The following is a 23,210-nucleotide window of genomic DNA, read 5'->3' as shown; positions in this document are numbered from 1 at the left end:
TGATGCAGATAACACAGCCAAGCCCTGAGATAGGAGATCAGAGTCTACCTGCTGTTAAAGGAATGGTGCTGGCCATTTTCCATAAGCTGAGTACTGCAACGGCTGCTCAGGGAGCAATAGGATATGATGGGAAATGCCCCTAGGCTGTGCAGGATGATGATCCCTGTCCCATTGCAGGACCTTGGCTATAAACCCCCAATTACCCAAACATGCCAGCATTTGCTCGCTGCAGTGTGTTCTCCTTCCATCTCCTTTTGGGGTCCAGCCTCTCCATCAGAGATGGCCAGACCTCTGTGTGCTACTGCACCCCATCCCCACAGCAATCCCTCCAAGTCTCTGGCACCACCTTAAGCCACACCAAAAGGTTCATCCTGCAGTGTTTTCACTGCAGGAGGGAATGGCAGGATTCAGCAGCCTCCCATGTTCCTGAAGAGCAATTGCTGTCTATTTATGCCTCCGGAAAATGTATTTTTTAATGGGGGGGTCATTAAAGCCTGAAGAGAGCCAATGTAAGAGGCATCTGGAAGCAACTAAAATTAAAATACCTAAAATTAGCCCCCTCAGCGGTGAATCCTCCCTCTGATCTGGATGCTGAGATGCACATGACCCAGGCATGCCTTTCTCATTTTTCCTTCTCGCTGCCACCCCATTCCTGAGCTGCCGGGCATGGCTGCAGCAGGCAACGCACCCACCCTATGCTATGACCCAGGAGGAAATAGCATCCTTGTACCGGGTTTGCTGGGATTCCTCCTCATTTCAAAAATCAGCCTCCAATTTTACATTTTGGAACTGTCCCATCTCAGAGATGGCTAAAAATTACGATGTTTCCCCATTGCACAGGAAGTGTTTGGAATGGGGACTTCTGGGTATTGCTCTGTCCTGGCGGAGCAACACTTATTTCCCCAAACCCTGGCCACTCATGACACCCAGCCACATTTATATTCAAGATGTCTCAGTTCCTTCCCAGTTCCTCTGCCACCCAAAAAAAGCCCCTTCTAGGGGAGGTACTCAAGCACACTCTTTCCTGATGCTTAAATCTTATTAGTGCATGACATTAATTGAACTCACAGTGCTGCTGGGCTGATGCAATATCCTTGGTGCTGCTTCCATCTCTGATAGATCGAGAGGTTTTTCTACCTGTGATCATCATCCTGAGCCATTCCCTGCCATCCCCAGTACGTGAGAAGTTTGTTGTGGGGGGAGGTGTCAAGCTGGCAGCTCAGTGGAAATACTTCCCTTAGTATTTTGTACATATTATGGTCAAAAGGAAAAATAAATCCTCCCACAGAGATTTTGTTTGTAAATTCAATAACCTGGGGAGGAAACCCATGCAGAAATAGGAGGACGTGGTTAATACCGTTTGGCTCGGCTTGCTGGCACAGCTTGGAGGGTGAGGGATAGATATAAGGCCATGATTTCTACTTCATTGCTAATTCAGGGCGTGCCGCACTACAGCAGTGCTGGCTTTCCTTGCTGAAGGTTTGGAGCCAGCAACTGTTCTGGACCCCACAGAATTATCTGCTCGAGACACATTTCTCAAGAGATAATCACTTTGTTTTTAAATGTGAATTGTCATCAGAAACACAGAAAAGCTCAACGAGATATGCCGGGGGGGGGGGGGGGGGGGGAGGCGTGGGGTGGAAACCCGCAAGAAAAAGCAGTTCAATTCATATACTATTAAAGAACTTGCAGTTTATGTGATCACTCCTGGAGAATAAAATTTTCCACATGTCTAAAGTGACGGAAGAGCTGCTTTCTCCTTGTGCTGGGTTTGTGTATCTCAGAATGCTTTGCAGCACCAACAGCACCTCAATCACTTGTGTGCTCTAGGTATGGAGATGGGCAAGCAGGAAGCCCCTCCAGCATGTGAAGTGTTTGCCCAGAAGGAGAAAATTACTTACTGAAGAAATGAAACTGGGGATATTCAATAGAGAATGGCATAAATGGCCAAGGGCTTGCAGACCACACAGGCTGCTGTCTCAGCCCCTGGACACACTGGTGCCTTAAACCTCAACATAGGCCGCTCAGACCCTGCACATAGACCCTTCAAACTCTGTGTATAGACTCTTCTGGGCCTTGTTTATATAGGCTGTTCAGACCCTATATACACACACATCTGAAGAGACTCTCAGGTTAATATAAAAATATAAATATAAATTAATATAAATATAAATATAAATGTAAATATAAACATAAATATACATATAAATATTATAAGCCTCTCAGACCCTCTATACCAGCCCTTCAGGACCTATATATATGCTCAGCAAACCCTATACACAAACCTTTCAGGACCTGTATGTTTGGGCCCCTAAGGCCCTACATACAGCTCTTTCAGCACTTAAATATATTAAGCCTATGAAAGCCCGTATGCAGGTCTCTCAGTCCCTACACGCAAGACCCTCAGGCCCTATACACAGGACGTATACAAACATTCCTCATATAAGAGCATTTCAGAAACTATACACATATGTTCCTGAGACAACCCCCCGCCCCGGACTTTCAGGACCTGTATGTAGGTGCCCCTGGACCCTCCGCATGGCCCCTCCAGAACACGTACTCGCCCCTACCCCTCAGACTCTGCCCCGCTGCCGGGCGCTACAGAGCCCCCGCCCCACTGGCCCCAGGCTCCGCCCCCTCCCGGCGTGCCCCTGCCCGCGGAAGCGCGGCCGCGGTGGGTAGGGCCTATGTGCGCTCCGGCGGGGCTGGCTGCGGGGCTGAGGTGAGCGCTGGCTAGCGGGAAGGGGATTCCCGTCCGTTCCTCCGCAGCCGGTGTCGGGGTACGCGTGGCCACGGACTCTCCGTTCGGGTTGACCCTTCTGTTCCCCGCGCACCGGCGGGAGCAGGCTGCGGACACGTAGGCGGGTGCTCTACCGTGAAGCAGGCTGAGATGGGGTGCCCGGGCCCAGGGCTGGGGGGGTCGAGGCCCAGGAGCTGAGGGAGAGCTGCTGTCCGGGGAAACCAGGCTTTTCAGGGCACACGGGGCTTGGGGTGCGTGTTACGGCTTCTCCGTGTCCCGGTCCCTGCAGCAGTGCTGTAACTTCTTCCCTAAGAAATAGGGTTCAGCTTTTCCTGCTGGGAAAGACAGGAAGGCTTCCCCTCAGAATGCCTGGCCGAAGGGGGGCCTGCAAGGAATGTTTTGGGGAGCTTCTAGCGCAGCGAGGAGCTGAGTCTCTGCTCCCCGCTTGCGATTGTTTTGTGGTTGCTGGAGGGGGTTGCTCGTGGAGCTGCCGAGGCTGTATGAATTACTGCTGTGTGTCATAGCTAATGTCAAAGCAGTTTTTCTTAATAGCGATTTGTTAAACAGCTCTAACTTCGCTGAATGGCCAAACTGTATTTGATGTGAAGTTTCTGTTTGGAAAAATCTGTAGGGTGAATTGGGTTAATAAACTGCTGAGGGTGTAGAAAGGCTTGATCTTTATCAATCATGATTAAAGTATACTGTATTTGTCTTTAGTTTAATGAGCTGCTTGGAAAAGACAATAAATCAGAATGTGTTCAGTTGTATCTTCTGACTAGGGGTGGGCAGGTCAAACAAAGGAGGATTTTTTTGAGGCTTACTCCTCTAGAAACCTGAGTGCCAGCTCAGACTTCAGTTAAAGTAAAGGTCTGGCTGGCCTTTTCTTTCAATCAGCTACATGACCATTTTTCCCCCCTGGCTTTATTTGGTGGGCAGTCCGAACTGCATGTACTGAGCTCAGTATGTGTGAACACTCGTACAAAGAGCATGACTGCACATACCTGTCAGCAAAGAGTTATAATCTATATTATGTTTCTTTCTTGTTTTTAGAACACAGCCCTGCAATCACTAAGATCTAATTTCTTGTGTTACTTGTGACTACTTGACCTGCAAGCTGACAGCAGACACGCTTGCACTACAGGTGAGGATGGTATTGCTGCTTGCTGGGGTGTGCAACTTGTAGCATACTGTGGCCTGCTCTCAGGTACTTTTAACTCTGCTGAAGTAATAATTTGACTGATACTTACCCTTAAATCTGCCCTGTTTGGAATTATTCTTGTTCTGAAGCATTTGCAGATTTTTTTTCGTGAAGCTGTAGGAAAATATCTTGCCTTTTTGCAGTGTGAAAAGTTGGGTTGACTTTTCTTTTGGAAGGCCTTGTGCAGTGCTGTGTGATTTGGAAGGAGGAGCAGAGCAGACATGGAAGAGAGCTGTGGAAGAAGTGTGCTGCCTGGTGCTTCCTGTCAACCCAACCTCAGTTGTGCCATTTTCGTAAAATATGCAGACACATCCCCCACCCCCAGCAAAAAACCCTAATGCAACTCACTATTTCTGTGCACTCAGTAAAAATGTGTTTGAACTGGTGTGGTAGCTTTAAAAAAAAACAACCCCCAAAAAACAACAACAAAACCACCAAAACCAGACAAACAGAAACCCCCCCAACCAAGCTCCTAGTTTGTTTACAAAACTAGCTACAGGTGCTTACACTGTGTGTGCTTGTCCCTCTGAAGCGATACAGCATTTCTTGGCCAGCCCGGGGGTGCAAGGGAAACACAGTCTAGTATCATCACTGCCCACTTCTCTGGGTCTCTTTGGGGGGTCATTGTAGCCACCAGTTTCAGGCAGTAGGTTCTTTAGCCAATATAGCTGCTGCCAGAAGAGGGCATGGAGGATCCTGGAGGTATTTAAGAGGATAACCATCCTCTTACATTTTCTGGTATTCATTGGTGTTTTAGAAAAAGTATAATGTGTGTATTCAGCTTGTATCTTAAGCTCACATAACCCCTGCTTGTTTACTTGTGGAAATGGCTTGTTCTCTGGCCCATTTTCTGCAAAAACTTTGTGATATTCATTATGCGTCCTGAACTGCAGAAGTTGAAATTTCATTCTCTGGAGGAAAAAGTGCGCGTCTTGCTTACATCATCAGTATCTGCCTACTGGGGGCTCCCTGGTGCTCCAGGTCTCTTATTATATTAGTCTTTGTGTAACTTCTCTGCATAGGTTCCTGTTATGCCTCTTGGGCTGAGAAGTCAGGTTCCTGGGTAACCTCACAGTAGTGTTTTCAGAGGAGAGATTGTACTGTTGTCCTCAGGCAGTTTAACAGGGCAAACTGCAAGATTTGAAGTTTGCAAAATCAGTTGAAGTCTCAGAAGGGCTTTGAAGCATTATCTTGGAAGCATTGCATTTTTTAGGTGATATTTGAAGGAGTCGACAGCTATGTTCAGATCTCGGATGTGGAAACTACCATTCTGCATTTCTGGAGCAAAATAAGTTCTGTAGAAATCATGTCTGGTTTCTTACAAAAACATGTTACATGCTGTTCTACTTGCTGCAGTAGCAGTTCTGGAAATGGACTGAGCTGGGACATGGAGATACTTGTTTCATTCTTCCGAATTTTCGAGTGGCCTTACTGGTACACAACATTTTAACACAGTTCAGTGCAGTAGGGCTGAGGATGTTTGTGTACAACAATAAAAAAGCTTATTTGCTGGTTTTGCAGAGGCTGTGCATTCCTGCTGGGACATTGCAGAGGTCTAAGTGAAGAAGTATCTTGGTGTAGGTGTGACTGGGTGGGATGATGCTGCTTGGGATAGTTCCATAGGAAACAGCTACCCAGAGTTGCCGAGTATTCGACCCAGGGTCATCGCCAGCATTGTATGCCTTTGAGAAGAACATTGTTAACTTTGTTCTTTTAACAGAATGTTTTCAAGAAAGGTGTGCTGCAGATGGCATGGCTACCTCCTAATGAGGAGGATGGCTGTGTAACTTTATGGTGATGTTCTGAACACTTCTGCGGAGGACTCAGTTAGAATCTGAGTCAAAATGCACTTTGGCTGGATAAGTACGTAGCATCCAAAAGTCTTTGGCAGGCTTGCCCCTTAGTGAAAGATTTAAGATACTATAAACAGAAAAAATAGCTTGACTGTTCAGATCATGCACTGTTTTACTGTGGCTTCTGTAGTGTTCTCTGAAAAGTTCTTGGCTAGTAAATTCTGGGCTATCTTTGTCTGCTGCCTTGCCTGTGAGTGCAGTGACTACTTATTCCCTCCAGAGAAACCTGCTGTGGAATTTTCTTTCATGCACTCTGGATTTAACCTCTGTCAAGAGTAGCTTTTAATTGTAGTCCCACAACTGCTTGGAGCTGGCAGTACCACCATGTGAAGAGATCCTCTTGTCTGGGGTGGCACTACTGTGGATATGGAGTAAGGAGAAAGTAGAACAGACCGAAGTGCTGTGGGATTTTGTGCTGTAGCTGGCACAAGGTGGGTATATGCAGCTGGGGGAGGGCCAGCTGCTTGTGCTGGCTTATAATACCTCTGAATGTGTGGCCTTAAATGCTTTGCATAAACAGCCTTTGATTCATTATAAGGTTTCCTTTCCGTCCCTGCAGCCTGTGACAACTTGTCACCCTTCCGCTACACGCTCCCCGCCCCGTCCCCTCCAAATCAGTGGTTTAACATGGTTTTCTGCTTGTGTTTTTAAATAAAAAAAGTTGGCTGTTCTGGGGTTTCTTTTAAGTCACCAGGGCCCCTCAAGCTCAAATTCTTTTTTTTTTTTTTTTTTTTCTTTTAAACTTTATAGCTCTTTGGAAAGAAACCCAAGATCCTCATGTAGACAGCAAGATAGATGATCATGGTTTGAGATGACCAACACTGCAGCTGACCTGTGCTTGAAACATGAGAGCTGTGAATCCGTGTGGCTTCATAATTTGTAGTGGGTCAAGTCTGTCATGCAGATAAAGCTGGTCTGTGGTAGCTTTGAGTATTCTGAATCAGACCCAGTATCTGTACAGACTATTTGTGTAATGTACCACCACTCTAGCATCTGTGTTTTCATTAGTTTGATGCAGACTTTCCATCTCAAGGCATTTTTGCTTCAAGACCTAGAAGAGTGCTTTCATTTTTTTTTTCACTAAAATCTTAGCTATGATACAGACACCAAGAAGATCGGCAAGAATTGATGCCTGCCTTATGCCAGTTGGTGTTAAAGAATACAGGAGGATTGTCACTGTATTAGATGCCCTCTGTGTCCACACCAAGTGTATGCTTGCTGTATATTGGAGCTGCTCAGGAGCTTGCCAGCCTCTGTTAATTTAACCCCTAACAGCACTGATATGCAGAGGTGTTTCTGTACACCTCTTCTTAAAGCCTGTAACTATAGGTTGCCATTTCCATTAATATAATCCCCCTTATTTTTCTGATGGCTGAAGTTTTGGTGAACTGCAAAGTAAGAGTCTTCCCTCCACTGATGGCTATTTTGCTTTTTGGTTTCATGGCTGCAGGGAGGGAGGTGGTGGGCAGTAGTGGTCAGACACCACGAGTCATCTGGTCCTCTGCACGCATTTGCTCCAGACAAGCACGTGAGCACATGTGTGCTGTCTGCCTGGCTGCTTTGTAGGGAGCCAAGTATTTGTTGCTGCCTTTTTCATGCTGCAGATAAGCTCCTCAGGTTGTGTTCTAAAAGCACAAACCATTAGCCAGGCTTACCCATATTATTTTTTTCCCTCTGTAGTTCAAGCTAATCAAATAATGTGTTGCTGGAAGAGCAGCTGCAGTGGTTCATACTTGCTTTTCCTTTTTTGGGGGGCGGGGGGAACCAGTTCTCTTACCTTGAATTCACAAATTGCCATCTATTAGATGATTCACAGATGCTGTGACCTTTTTGTTTGTTTCAGTAAGATTTTTTTTTAATTTAAAATTTCTTTGGATATGTGCCACCAAAGTGTGGCTCTTGGGGCAGGAGAGGCATTGTCTAAAGCAGCAAGTGGCCATGGCTGGGGTAGGTGATGTTTCTGTTTAAAAAATAGAATGGGAAAGGGGGAAATTAGTGATACTCAAATTCAGGTTCTTAGTGCATTCACAAATCTCTTTGTCCTTGTTGGAGAGGAAGAGATACAGACTTCCTGTAAAATTCTGCTGTCTATCTACCTCCAAAAAAGAAATTTGTTGGGGTTTTTTTTCTGGCGCTGAATGTGTATCTGCAGATAATTCAAGCCTAAACTGTCCCCTTCACAGCCTAGTGAGGCTTTTGCTTTCTTCTCAGACTACTGACATTCTTCTCTTCCAGCATTATTTTCTTGTGAAACACTTTTGCTTGTTAAGAATTAACATGTGTTTTCTTGGAGCCAAGTGAGCCATAAACATCTCTTAAGTCTACTTCAGCTGCTCTGTTATTGCAAGGTACATGCAGGTAGGTGACTGTAAGCTGGAAGAAAGGCAGAGGCTTCATGGAGGGTTTTTCCATTTTCTGTGAAAGTGAGGAATTCTCAGGAAAATCACATCCAGTAAACGCTGACAGTGCAAGGCATGTTAAATCACTCCGGTCATTAAGCAGCCATATTCTTACTGGCTGTAACTTTGTACAGAAAAAGGCAGAAGTGTTATGTTTCCTATCTCTCTGCCAACAGTGCATTGACAAACCTTTCTTCCTCAAAGTGGTGTAATTTTTCCTCCTGTAAAAATGCTTCTGCTCTGGTGTGCCTGCTCTTGTGGCTCATCTGCAAAGGCAGCCTGATTGTTTGGGAATAGTGATTGGAAAAAGAAAATTTCACATTGAGCTGATTAAGGTAGAAGTAGTTGTGAAACAGAGTCACTATCTTTAATAAGGGATGAGATAAGTTTTGGGGGTTTTTGTTTGGAATTTTTGAGTTGTGGGGGTTTTGGTGGGGAAAGGAAAACTTTAACCAGGAAAGAACAGCGTTTAACGTTCACTTCTGTGGAAGGCTGCAGTTGCCCCTTAAAAAGCTACTGTCAATTGCTGGAGACTGACTGGAGTAGCAAGCAAATATTTTATCCTTGCTGAAGGTGCTATTTTCAGTGCTGCTGCAACAGATGTAACCAGTTTGTTTTCTTTGTGTACACTCATATTTTCATGTGTTTCTCAAAAGCTGCAGTTTGTGGTGGCTGCATCCACTCACAAGTCTTCTAGTGACTCAGCTAGCAGGTTAGATTTGAGGTTGCTGTTGAGCTTGCCAAGTGATCTTTCTTCTGCCATTTTAGTTGGCACCAAAGTCTTTCCCCAGTGAATAAACACTCCTGCCTCCCTTTCAAGGGAAGACCAAGCCAGCTACTGACATACACCCTTATAATCCAATTGTTATTATTAATAATAGAATCATAGAATCATAGAATAGTTAGGGTTGAAAAGGACCTTAAGATTATATAGGTCCAACCCCCCTGCCATGGGCAGGGACACCTCACACTAAACCATGTCACCCAAGGCCTCGTCCAACCTGGCCTTGAACACTGCCAGGGATGGAGCATTCAGAGCCTCCCTGAGCAACCCATTCCAGTTCCTCACCACCCTAACAGGAAAGAATTTCTTCCTTATATCCAATCTAAACTTCTCCTGTTTAAGTTTTAACCTGTTACCCCTTGTCCTGTCAGTACAGTCCTTAATGTCAGAGTCCCTCCTCAGCATCCTTATAGCCCCCATTCAGGTACTGGAAGGCTGCTATGAGGTCTCCACGCAGCCTTCTCTCCTCCAGGCTGAATAGACCCAAGTTTCTCAGCCTGTCTTCATACGGGAGGTGCTCCAGTCCCCTGATCATCCTCGTGGCCCTCCTCTGGAATTGTTCCAGCAGTTCCATGTCCTTTTTATGTTGAGGACACCAGAACTGCACACAATACTCCAGGTGAGGTCTCACAAGAGCAGAGCAAAGGGGCAGGATCACCTCCTTCGACCTGCTGGTCATGCTCCTTTTGATGCAGCCCAGGATACGGTTGGCTTTCTGGGCTGCGAGTGCACACTGAAGCCGGCTCATGTTCATTTTCTCATCAACCAACATCCCCAAGTCCTTCTCCGCAGGGCTGCTCTGAATCTCTTCTTTGCCCAACCTGTAGCTGTGCCTGGGATTGTCCTGAATCAGCTGTAGGACCTTGCACTTGTCATGGTTAAACTTCATAAAGTTAGCATCAGCCCACCTCACAAGCATGTTGAGGTCCCTCTGGATGGCATCCCTTCCCTCCAGCGTATCAACCGGACCACACAGTTTGGTGTCATCGGCAAACTTGCTGAGGGCGCACTCAATCCCACTGTCCATGTCACCAGCAAAGATGTTGAGCAAGACCGGTCCCAACAGCAATCCCTGAGGGACACCACTTGTTACTGGTCTCCAGCTGGACATTGAGCCATTGACCACAACTCTTTGTGTGCGGTCATTCAGCCAGTTCTTTATCCACCAAGTGGTCCACCTATCAAATTGATATCTCTCTAATCTAGAGAGAAGGATGTTGTGTGGGACAGTGTCGAACGCTTTGCACAAGTCCAGGCAGATGACATCAACTGCTCTACCCCTTTCCATCAGTTCCGTAGCCCCATCATAGAAGGCCGCCAAATTGGTCAGGCAGGATTTCCCCTTAGTGAAGCCATGCTGGCTGTCACCAAGCACCTTGTTGTTTTTCATGTGCCTTAGCATGCCTTCCAGGAGAATCTGCTCCAAGATTTTGCCAGGCACAGAGGTGAGACCGACTGGTCTGTAATCCCCTGGGTCTTCCATTTTCCCCTTCTTGAAAATGAGGGTTATATTTCCCTTTTTCCAGTTGTCGGGAACTTCACCTGACTGCCATGATTTTTCAAATACGATGGCCAGTGGCTTAGCAACTTCATTCGCCAGCTCCTTCAGGACCTGCGGATGGATTCCATCAGGTCCCATGGGCTTGTATACGTTTAGGTTTTTAAGATGGTCTCAAACCAGATCCTCTCCTACAGTGGGCCCAAGGTCTTCATTCTCACAGTCCCTGCATCTGCCTTCCAAGATTTGGCTGGTGTGGTCAGAGCCTTTGCCGGTGAAGACCGAGGCACAGAAGTCATTCAGAACCTCAGCCTTCTCCATAATCCTGCGCAGCCAGTTCTCCTGATAGCTTCCGGAGGAGGTCTACGTTGTCCCTAGTCTGTCTTTTATTTGCTACGTACCTATAGAATCCCTTCCTGTTATTGTTAACATCCCTAGCCAAGTTTAATTCTAACTGGGCCTTAGCTTTCCTAACCTGGTCCCTAGCTTCCCGGACATCATCCCTGTATTCTTCCCCGGCCGCTTGTCCTTGCTTCCACCTTTTATAAGCCTCTTTTTTCCTTTGAATTTTCCTCAGCAGCTCCTTATCCATCCAAGGAGGTCTCCTGGCCCTCCTGCCGCACTTCCTTCTTGTTGGGATGCAGCACTCCTGAGCTTGTAGCAGGTGATCCTTGAATATCAACCAATAGTCTTGGGCCCCCCTGCCCTCCAGGGCTATATCCTATGGAACCTTACTAAGCAGGTTCCTGAAGAGGCCAGAGTCTGCTCTCTTGCAGTCCAGGGCAGTGAGCTTGCTGCATGCTCTTCTCAGTGTCCTGAGGATCTCAAATTTGACCATCTCGTGACCACTGCATCCAAGGCTGCCCTGGAGCATCACGTTTCCAACCAGCCCTTTCCTGCTGGTGAGCACGAGGTCAAGCATGGCATCTCTCCTTGTCGGCTCCTCTGTCACTTGCAGAAGGAAGTTGTCTTCCATACAATCGAGGAGCCTCCTGGATTGCTTGTGCCGGGCTATGCCATCCCTCCAATAGATATCAGGGTGGTTGAAGTCCTCTGTGAGGACAAGGGCCTGCAAGCGTGAGGTTGTTCCTATCTGTCTATAGAGTGCTTCATCTGCAGGTTCCTCTTGATCAGGTGGTCTGTAACAGATCCCCACAATAATGTCGTCCATAGCTGTAGTCCTTCTTTATGCTACTATCTATATCCCTAGCACCCACATGATAATATTTTATTAAAAATAATGTTTTATTAAAACTAAATCAAAAGTATTGTGTGCACCCTTGCAATGTATTGTCTTCTCTACTTAGCACTGACAATCAGAGAAATTATTTTCCGTCTTGCCTGTTTTAATCTAGACTCTATGCATCAGTGTTTGGGGCTGCTGACTCTTCTCTGGCCAGTTCGCTCAACTCTAAGGTGAAGCTCCTGTGGTAGCAGACTTGGTAGAAATTGGCATGGGTGACTCGTATGGACCAAGGAGAAATGGTTAGTTTTTCTGTACAGTACTTGCTATCTTAGGATGATTTGCCATTCCTAGCAGGTAGCCCATGTGGAGCTTAAAAGTTGGGGATGGATTAGAGCAACTGATAGTAACAGAGAAACCTAGATTTTCCTTAATTTAAATATAGTTAATAGTAATGATGTATGCATTAAATTGAGGAGAGGAACATGTGTGCGTGACAGTGGTGGTTTATTAAGTTGGATTCCAGCTAGCCATGGTTTTGCTGGTTTATTTTCCCTTCGTGTCTTATAATTCTAAATGATCAATTAGGCAGAATAAAGCAAATTGTGAGAGGAGGATGACATGAATAATGGAGTCTTAATGGATATCATCCCAGTAAGTCATTACACTAAATAAGCCATGTTAATGGTGAAGTGATTGCAGAACACAGAAACATGTTGGCAGTGCAATATTAGACTGAATTTTTAAATATGCTATGAAATGCAGTAGTATGGCTGTAATAACAGCTGTATTCAGAGCAGAATAAAAGGTTACTACTAAATGCTGTTTATTTGAGGGATAACACTGATTGTCCCCAAGGGGACAATAAGGAATATAGTCATAGAGCTGTAGAGTTAGAAGTGTGCATTTTCAGGTCTGAGGATTTTAGGAAGAGGTGAACCATTACTGCAACGACAGTTAGAAAGATATTGCCAGGCTATGGCTTAGGTTTCTGCTAAAGACACTGTAGCATGTTATTGATTGGTGCTTTGTGGGTTCATCAGTTTGAATCATGCTCTGAAACAAATCTAGTTTCCCTCTCTAGCAAATGTATGTGATCAAATATTGCCTCGATCTCATAGCTGAGAAGAAATTACTTTTGCTGCTAGATTTCAGTTTCATTCTCAAACCTGATTTATGCATCTTGGTAAGCTAATAACTTCAGTGATGTGAGTAATCCTTTATCTGAAAATTGCACTGGGTAAGGTGAAAGCTTGGAGGGTTGAAGAGGAGGAGCAGCTTATCTTTCTTGAGGAGGAGGGAAGGAACGTATTCCAGATGCCTTGGTAGCTGGAATCCACCTCTGGGTACCCTTTGTATGAATTATCCTTGTACAGATCTCTCTCAGTGGTACCAGTTTGTAAATGGAAAATACTGAGAACTGGGGAAAGGGGAAGTCAAAATAAATAATTTTGGAGGAGGGAGGTTTGATGCTAAGAGGTTTCTTCTCTCCCCTCTTCCACTTTACGTGTCTCATATTATTTTAAGTATCTCTGTGTTAGCGTTGATAGTGAAACTTCTCTCCTGCTTTGCCCTTTCCCTTGTGCCTTGGCTTTTCCTTCCCACTGGATTTGTTGTACTTTTTCCCCAGTGCAATTTTTTCTTGCCCTTTCCCAGTAATGCTCTTGAGAAGATTGACCTTGGGTTAGGATGTCTTGGTGTGCTTTGGCAAAATCAAACTTCACTTTTTTTGTGGCCATACAGCTCCAGAAAGCTCTTTCAGTTCTCTGTGACTCCATCTTAGCCAGTCCCTGCAGAAGTCTTTATCCCCAGGCAATGCCTTTTAAAAGCAAATTGCTTTGGGGCATATCTTACTACATAATATTTTCCATTTAAATTTATAATTGAAATTCTGCACTAATGTGCAAGCTTACCATGTCCTAGTAAAACAGTTCAAATAAAAAGTGCCTGTGAACCCTTCTCTGATTAAAAATTAAACACTCATCAGCTTATTCAGTTACTGTTCTCCCTCTCTGCCCTGGGTTCAGCAGTAGCAGTCATTTTTCTCCTTAGTAGCTGGTGCAGCGCTGTGTTTTGACTTTTGGCCTGGGAACAGAGCTGATAACACCGATGTTTTTAGTTACCGCTCAAATGTTTTAGTCTGACCAAGGACTTTCTGAGCCTCATGCTCTGCCAGGGAGGAGGGAGAGCCAGGAGGAAGCAGAGACAGGACACCTGATCCAAACTGGCCAAAGAGGTATTCCATACCACAGCACGTCATGCCCAGGATGTAATGGAGAGTTACCCAGAAAGGCTTGGACTGCAAGTTTGGATGAGGTATTGGTCGGTGCTTGGTAGGGTGGGGTGGGGTGAGTTAGCGGTCGGCTGGTGTTGAGGTGTTGTATTCTTTCCCCTTGTTATTTCCTTTATCATTATTATTATTGGTTGTAGCAGTAGTGATTTGTGTTATACCTTAGTTACTAAATTGTTCTTAACCCATGGGAGTTGCATTCTTTTCAGTTCTCCTCTCCATCCCTCCGGGAGCAGAGGGAGGGAAAGAAGAGGGGGAGTGAGTGAAATTGCTGTGTGGCAGGGTTTAAACCACGACACTCATATACTTGTGCCACTGAGGCCACCTCTAACATGAAAAAGCTGCTTTAAGTGTGTTTCATCTTAAAAACTGAGGTTGTTCTGGATTGCCCAAAAGAAATACAAAAAGTTCAGTGCTGTGGGGTACCCACAATGTGAAGAAGTCTGTTTTTCCTAGACTGGACTACTTAGTGCTTTCAGTCTTGAAACCACCAGTTAATCAGAAAAACAGGTATTTTGGTATCAGAAAAAGAATGCAAGAGAGTTGGGGTCTGCCAATTTGTATGTGCACTGAAGAAATCCAGGGCTAGACTGCTGGTGCTCTGGACATGGCAGGGGGGAGAAGCTGAGAGCCTGTCTGAATTTCTTTGCAAAACACGTTAGTGAATTGTTTGGGGAAATAAATAGCCACATCAAGCCAGAATGTATGTAGCTGTAGAAATAGTTTTGCATTTCTTAAGCAATCTGGATGTCCTCATTTTGAATGCTGTCCATTGTGTCTTGGATGGGAAGTGGTACTTTCCTAATAGGTTTGTGGGTTTCTTGGATGTCAGTGACACTAACATGTTTGATGCTAAATTACAAATACATGAAGCTTTATGCTCTTCCACCTTGCCAACAGCGTGTACCCATAGCTCAGGGCTCTGAGCCTTTATGTGGTGGCTATAAGAGCTGCTGCAGCAACTAGGACAGAAACACAGCTTAAACCAGGAAGCTGGGACACTAAAACGTGGAGCCAAAGTGAACAGAGGTGCCAGGTACCAGGATGGGCTGTCAAATCTCTTTTGGTGGGGGCTTGGGGTGGATTTTTCTCTTGTTTAAAAATGTGTAAACACTATTAGTTTTCTGAATATTCGGGCTCTGAGGTTTAGGGTTTGGTGGAGCAGTTCATATTTAATGGTGGAGCAGACAGTCCACAGCTGTTTAAAAACAGCTTCTGTTTCTAAATCTTCAGGTCTGTTGGTTGACTCTTCTGCTTGAAACAAACAAAAAACCACACCCCAACCATGTCTTATGGCATAAATAAAAGCAGTTTGTCATTCTTTTTGTGGAAAAAAGCCAACTATTTCTTTTGTCCAAGGATATTAATTCAACCTCTGAAAGTAACTGTAGCGCTGTTCTGAACAAGAACTTAAGACTAGCTCATCTCTTAGAAACAGAAACATGATCTGTAGTTTCTTTGTAGCTGTAATGGTAGAACAAAAAAAAGATAATGCATTAAATCATGCAAGAGTTGATATTGTTTGTTATTGTAGGCTGTAATCACATCAGTTCTTGGGAGTTTTATGCTTTTTCTCTGCTTTATTCTTTATATTACTGCAGATCATGGTGTTAAGCTTTTCATTGCTGCAATTAGGGCAAGAAGCTTATTTTTAAAATTTTAGGAGTACCAGCTTTCAGCTCTCTTGGGCAATTGCTACCATGTGGGCCCTGTCTGGGTGAATGTTCCAGCACCATCAGTGATAGTGATTACTTGGACAAAGTGGATAATAGAGTGTTTCTTAGGGCTCTGAGAGAGCAAACATTTATGCAGTACGAAAGCCAACAATCTGAAATATTATAAAAATCTCTTCAAGCTCAAAAGTAAGCACTGTGGGACTTGATTTTCATTTTGACTGATTAAATTATACTGGCAACAGTTCCCTTATCCATTATATCATATGCATATAAAGGTGTAATTAGGATGGGGAACCCAAGTAAGGGCAACTATTAGCTTCTTGGTGAAAATTACACATGCAGATTTTTCTCTGTGTATCTAATAGGAATTCATCCCTGGAGATGAAATGGGCGCATCAGGTTTGTATAGGATAGAAATTACTTTAAATTTTAAATAAGAGCTGTTTTTCATAACAACCTGCTATTGTTCGGAGCTGAAGAAGATTGGACAGTAAGCACTGTTGGCTGGCTGTATTCCATTAAAGCTTCAATCCTTTAAACATAAATAGGCTTAAAATTAAACAAAATGATAATGCTGACTGCAAAGGTTACGATGTGCACAGATGAATATAAAACAGGTGTTCTTCAGATACACTAGCTGTGAGCAGCAGAGTTTGTTGTATTTGCCCATAAACCGGGGTGGTGAGGCTTGGAACCCTGTGGCTTTGCCCTACCCAGCAAGAGCAGTATTGCCATCTCCATCTCACCTTGCCATCACCTGCTGGTGCTCCCTCCTATCTTTCTTGTCCCAGGACAGTGCAAAAGCCTTATATCTGATAATGAAAAATAGGTGATGTGGGATTTCCTAATGATTCTTTGTCTATGCTTTCCTTCCCCTTGCCACATATTTCTTTATTGTGCTGTGAAGTCTTCAGATGCATCTCCACCACCTCTTGCATTAAAAGATATTTAGCTCTGGCACTCAAAGTGATCTACTGAATATTTTATGTGCATCTTCCCTCACTCTTCTTCTCTTCCCCTCCCTAAGTTCACATCAGTGGTTCACATTATGAAATCCTGAGCTGTGTGTTGCTTTAATCGGCAGAAAATGGCAGTAGTATGTTCAACTCCGTATAGCTGAAATAGGATAACACATCACACATGTAAGGTATGTTTGCATAAAATGGTCCCAAGGTTCTCACTGTTAGAAGTTAATGGTTTAGCAGAATGGTGGCATCTCATGTTGCAAAAGCAAATAGAAACCAATAGACGTGACTTTATTTTTGTGTTCTATAGTTATTTGCTGTCTGGGAATATTTGAATAGAACAGCAAGAATGGGGAACAAAATGAAAAAAATAGGGCCACTGCTCCCCTGCGCTCCACTTCCAGTGCTGGCCTTGGGATTTCTTTTGCTGTTCTGTTCCCAGTTTCTTTTTTTAAGAAATTGGGAACAATTTTTTAATCATGACCCCATGATCAGAAAGTTGAATTTGCATCAGTTAGAAATAAGGTGCAGCACCTTTTCTTTTTAAAGGCAACATTTGCCCTTCACCGTTAATCTTGTGAGCTAGCAAAAATTGCTTTGCCTCCTGTAGCTGGTGTGTGTGTGTGATGAGGTAACGTTTTTGCTGTTCAGATTTCTCCATTGTGATAATGTTTAGATTTGTAGCTCTGGTTTCCCATTTGTCTCTGTCCTATTGTGTGTAACAGGGTATGGATTTTATTTCATGAGTTTTGACACTTTGAAACTTGCTTTATACTTAAAATTGAATATAACTGTTTAGCTCCAGGCTAGGTAAAAAAGTGATTTAAGAACAGTAGGGGTTTCTTAGGAAATGTAGAATGACTGGGCTGGGACTTGTTTCGTAGGTTTGCTTGTTACTTGCTTTAATTTGTGTTTTAAAATCCAGCTGTGTCTTTCCCTGTGGTCAAATGGTTCTTACTTGCTGTAGTTGCTTTCAAGATGTACCTGCATATTCCATGCCTTGGCCCTTAAGTGGGTGAGTGCACATAGTTCCTCTTAATGAAGTGTGCTGGGGAAAAGCTGAAGAGGAATTTGAAAAGCGCTGTAAGAGCAGCTGAGAAAGTAGCTAGGGTGTGACAGCAAAGTGTGTCAGCCAGGTGTATGCCCATACTTAATAGTTGTAATTTGCTATTTATTAGGCAGGTTACCTGTTTCAGAACAGCTAATAAGCATCTGTGACAGTTACTTTCTGTAACTTCTCTTATTTTAGAAACAATGCAAACAAGTTTCTGGTTGGTGGCCAGTGTGAGAGTCCACAACTGGAACTGTTGCTTTACTGATGTGTTGTTCTTACTTGACAGGATGTTTCGCCTTCGGTTTCTTCCCATTGCAGCAGGGCTTTCTGCTGTTTCGCGGCGTTACCATGGGACTGCACATTACACCAGGACCAGACGTAGGCTCGTGGTGGCGGCTTTCATAGGGACAACTGCAGCGACAGCAAGTGCCAGATTTCTTTGGCAGAGGTAATTTGTTTGTTTGTTTGGGTTTTGTTTTGGTTTGTTTGTTTGAGACCTCATGCTGCTTTAGTCCTGTACTTGGAGATGGGTTTAAGATCTGCGGAACTGCTGCATTGAAGGAATGGCTGTTGGTGACTTCTGGGGAGTGTCTCTGCTGCTTTGAGTGGTCAGAGATGTGAAAAAGCTCAGGGCTGAAGAGTTTTACTCTGTAGCTGTTCTCACATGGCCTGTTTGCCCTTGGCATGGTTTGCTGCCTGGCTTCCCCTTGCTTGGTGATGCTACATGGGCCTGTGGTGGTGTGCAAAGAAAATTCGGTTGACTTGACCAAACTGGGTCAAATGAAAGCAAATGTGCTTTCAGCTTGTGGGAGGGCTTCTAGGCACAGCATGCTTGGCCAGAGGAGGCTACTCTGATTTTCTTCGTGTTTTGCCGACTGCTTCATATATAAAATGTATTAGGGGAGCAGAAGGGGACAGTCTATCCTTTGGTGGTCAGGTAACTGCAGGCAGGACTTAGGTTGTTTTTAAGGGCCAGAGTCCGAGGACACCTGCTTATGGGCCATGAGGTTCAAAACTCGTTTCCATAACTGTGAGGAGAAAAGGGATATCTGTGCTTGCCTGAGGGCTCACTGAACCCTGGGCCCATGCCACATTTGAAATAAATCGAGGACTACCTTCCCTTCTCTCAAAATGTGGGAACTGCATGGCACCAGCAGTGTCACTTGAGCTCATGACTGCAATTAAAGTCTCAAAATAAACAAACAAAAAAAAGACATTGAAAGGTCCTATTTTTATTCCAATATTTAGGTGATTTATTGCTGGCTCTCTTCTCACATGTATTGTGGCTAGAAGGCTCTAGTTTTAATGCAGTAGGAGCAAGATGATGGCTGTTCCTAGAGCTGTCAAATCTTGATACCTGCTCAGGCTGAGGAAGAACACTGTGATCCAGCACAGTGTCATCTTCTGCTGCATTTTGCTAAAAATCTGCAGTTATGTAGTGCCTCTATCTGTAGAACCTGAATGCCTCTGAGGAAAGCAAGCAGGGTTTTTCACATTTAAAACATTCTCAGTACTATTGTAAAGTATGTAGGACATCATGTCAGACTAGAGCTGTCCCAAAGACACAGAGAGAGATAGTGTCTCTCTGCTGTAGGAAGTTCACCCTTGCTTTTAAAACAGACAAATTACCAGTTGTTAGCTTTGCCTTTTATCTGGAGGAAGGTGCTTCCTGCAGTGAAGAGCTGCTAATGGTATGTGGAGTGCTAGGTCGTGGTTGTTTTCAGGGAGTGATTTTTTTTTTGGCTCCTGGTGTACTTGTCTGTTCCTTGGAGGCCCCTGGGCACTGTGGCCAGGATTGACCTTGCTCAGCTGAGAGCACTCATAGAAATCAGATAGAGAGGCAACCTCTTTGGAGTAGTGTGGTCTGTGGTCTCCCCAGTCCTCATCAGTCTGGACAGATTGACTTGCTCTTACTGTTAGGTTTTGTTCTTTCCTTGCTGTCTCCTTTGTCTTTTCTAAATCTGTAAAGTACTAAATAGAATTGTACAGACTTTGAAGTATTCCTTTCCTATATGAGCCATGAAATAAATCCATAATGTCTGCAACTAAAATAGATGGACATCCAGGCTTATGATACTCATATAATTAATTACTTGGCATACAGCTGTTGAATAAGAGGAGGAGCAAAACTGATATGTTTGGTGTAGAAAATACTTCATACTGACACCTGCAGAAGTTTTAAACAGACTTTCAAATAGGCATTTTAACTTTGTGTTTAAAGAAATGAGGGATGAGGAACTCCAAATTTCCTTTGTCTTTCACAATATATAAAGTGGGTGATTAGTAGAGTTTTAGAATAAGTGTAGGTGAATACAAAAAGTTTGTAATGACATCTTGGGTTTTTCAGGTAGCTACATCCTGAGTTATTACAGTAAGCAGCCATAAGTATAGTGAACTAGTTTTAAAAGGTAAATATGTAACACATGTAACGAGGGCACACAGATCTAATATGCCAAGTGTCACTGAAAATGTAATTTATAGACTACAGAGAGAAATGTCTGTGTGCATCTGTGTATTACACTTAGCAGTAAGTGATTTTGATTTATTAAATGTTGCAGTGGTATTTAAATGGGAAGCAGGTTAGGGAGGTCCAGGGCATAACCAGTTAGTCTGTCGTAGGGCTGACTTATGATGTTTGTTTACCTTTGATAAGTGAAGCAACTTTGCTTTTGCTGTGATATGAAGCTCTCCTGTGCTGCAGTTAGTCTGTGAGGTGTCCAGCAGATCCTAAGTGTGACTCCCTTGGCATTGCAGAGAATTACTGTACCTCTGGTGGCAGATTACTGTAACGACAAATGTGTGCCTGCTAATGTTCTGCACAACCTTGGAGGGTCTGTTAAGGAAGCTGAGACTTCATCACCCTTTGAGTAGGGAGTGCAGTAAGGGATGCTCTCCTGCAGGCTGTCAGTAAAATTTCCTTTTAAGATGAGAGATGTCTACCGTTTTCTGTTTTCTTATAATTATTTTTCTTTACAGTTACGGCATAAAAGATGTAATAGGCTGAATCAAGAAGCAGTTGAAAATCTTATGCTTCTTGGGGTGGATAAGTAGAAGATGATGCAATGTTAGAGGAAGAGCAGCAATAAAAAGAAAAGACTATCTGACTTGTATTTCTTATTGTCATCTCCACAAAGCCTTGTGTAAATGCACCAGCTCTTTTCTACTGCCATGTGAGAAGCAGTACTACATCTCTCATCAATACTTTAAAAACACCCAAACATCTTATGTCAAAAAAAGATGTTTGTATTTCTAATGATGGTGAACCTTGATAAAAGTGAGTATTAAGGTGGTGGGTGTATGTGAACTTACTCCTTCCACTACTTAGCATGAAAAAAATCAAGACTTCTTGGGTGGTTTCCAACTGTGATGTGCAGCCTGAAACCAGTGTATTTCAGATGGATTCTGCAGGACATGGTTTGTGAAGCATCAAAAGCCAGTGCTGGGGTAAGGAAGCCCTCACAAAGGTAGAGAAGTCAAGGACTGAAAAGGATAGGGGAAAAAAATTATATATATATATATATATATATATATATATATATATATATATAAAAATAAAAGAAACAGTAGTTGTGTAATGCAAGATAGGAAAGACTTTGTGTCTTCCTGAGAGGGGAGGTGGGTTGGGGGATTTTCACATTTGATCTGCATCTGCTTGTAGCCTGCCTGTTGCGGGTGAGTGTTGGTCTTGTTTCCTCAGCTGTCTTTCAGGAGCTCCAGCTGCCTGGTTTTGGTGGAATATATCTCATCTAAATAACTGTATGACAGGAGTAGCTAATGCTGCTCTGTTCTGCTGTGGTGAAGATTACTTCAATAATGCAAATAACTGAGCTTAGAAATCTAATGAAGTTTATCCTTTCTAAGCAATAACTTAAACTCTGAGGTTTTCCAGCTGGCAACGGATGCAATTAAGAATCTGGTCATTGGTATAATGTACTGAATTAATTAATTGAAATAAATCTTGGCACAGTGTTTGGATAACCTAAATGAGTAATTATTAATATAGAAGAGGAACTGAACCTCACAGTTTATGGCAAGCTTAATGTTTATAGAAAATATTCTGTTACTGATGCTCACGTGAAACTTGTATTCTGTATTGGTAGTTCCAAATACCCATTTGGCGTGTTATTAAATGGCCACAGGTAACGTTCTTCGGCACAAGCCTTCCTGGCTGAACCTGTGGGCAGTGAGCATCTGAAAACAATTGGCATTTCAGTTCTGAAGCTTGTCACACAATCAGTTCTAGTACTTAATGAAATAAGGGAGCAAATGTGCCTTTGGGGGGCACAGAAGGACCTTTGTAAGCAGAGTCTTACCAGTGCTCTTCCTGATTGCCTGGAAGGATTTGGTTATTCTTAATTTCTTACCCTTTCACAGGTCTATTAGCAGTAAGAATAAGGGCGAGACATCCATGTTGCTCTGTAAGTTGCTTAAGAACAAGATCCTTTGCTACCAGCATGTTTGTATTTAACATGGTACCTGGTCTTATTTTGCTGCCTCCCTTCGGCCTTATTCTGTGCTTTTCTGCCTTTTGCCTCATCCTGGATGTAAGTCGAAGCAATTACACTTAAGATACCTGTCTCCCTGACCTGGTGGTGTATTGTCATTCTGTTAAAAGCTCTTCTTTTTCAAGCCCCACTTCTCACCAGCAAGCTGAGCTGTTCAGGTGCTGGCTGCCACTTCGACAGATTTCATTTGATCTTTAACATTTCTTCCTCTCTTCTTCCACCCTTTTGTCCTTCAGCCATCCTGTAACAAGTGTTCAGTTGCTTTATGGAAGATTTCTGTAGGAAAGACACTTCATATTCCTTACTCTGCTGACCTTTGCTAGTTTTGTTGTTTGGCTTTTCTCCATCAGTGCTTCTGGAATTAATTTTGAAGCCTAGATCAGCCCTTAGCTAACACTGTTTAAGAATGCATTGCTTTTTTGCATCAGTGTCTTAAAGGCTTTAGAGTAATTTGCTTAGAATACATTTTTTTCGTGTCAGAATTGCTGGAAATATCTTATGCCAGCTGAAACTCAGACTTTAAAAACCTTCGTTCTAGTAAAACGAAGGAAACCACATAAATCATAGTCAAGAGGAGAGAAACCTGTTTTATAGCTATAGATGTATCAGGTACTACTTAACCTGATGTAGGAGAGAAGAGAAAAAATTGTAGCTATTATCCATGTGAGGTTGTTTTTATTTTGAGAGCTCTGCTCCATTGTTTTAATTCTTTGAGAAAGGTGTCGGACTCAAGAAGTTATCCTTGGGATTGCTGTGCTCAGGATTTTCTCCTAAGGCATGAAGACACATTGATCCGTGAGTGGTGGCTTGCAAGCGGACTGTGTCCTCTCAGGTGGCTTGTGGCTTCATATTATTTTTACCCGTGAGCCTCAGGGGAAGGAAAGAATCTGATGCTGGGGAATGAGCCAAAGTCAAAAGTGGAGTCAATTAGGAAAACATCTGAACTGCCCTTGGGAAAACTGACCTTAGCTGACCTGCAGAGCTTAGGGGTATTGCCCCTAAGCACGCAGAGCCTTGGAGTTCAATTAGTGCACATTCATAATATCTTTTTAAAATGTTGCATAG

General features: G+C 43.6%; 1 protein-coding gene across 4 annotated transcripts in view; it reads left to right on the top strand.

The window, feature by feature from the left end:
• The first annotated feature begins 2,637 nt into the window (after nucleotides 1–2,637).
• Nucleotides 2,638–23,210, top strand: part of MICU1 (mitochondrial calcium uptake 1) — a 112,668-nt gene continuing 92,095 nt past the window's right edge. For 2 of the 4 annotated variants that reach the window (XM_065671073.1, XM_065671070.1), the window contains exons 1-3: nucleotides 2,638–2,722; nucleotides 3,791–3,881; nucleotides 17,927–18,088. In XM_065671073.1, the coding sequence (XP_065527145.1) occupies nucleotides 17,928–18,088 (161 nt within the window). In that variant the 5' untranslated portion in view covers nucleotides 2,638–2,722; nucleotides 3,791–3,881; nucleotide 17,927. Of the gene's footprint in view, nucleotides 2,781–3,790; nucleotides 3,882–3,923; nucleotides 3,945–17,926; nucleotides 18,089–23,210 lie in introns of those variants that run through there. The other 2 variants (XM_065671071.1, XM_065671072.1) reach the window with 2 other exon arrangements.

Source organism: Lathamus discolor, chromosome 3 (assembly GCF_037157495.1).
Source record: "Lathamus discolor isolate bLatDis1 chromosome 3, bLatDis1.hap1, whole genome shotgun sequence".
NCBI classification, from domain to species: Eukaryota; Metazoa; Chordata; class Aves; order Psittaciformes; family Psittacidae; genus Lathamus; species Lathamus discolor.
The sequence above is the reverse complement of the archived record's forward strand: the minus strand, read 5'-3'. Positions and strand labels throughout refer to the sequence as shown.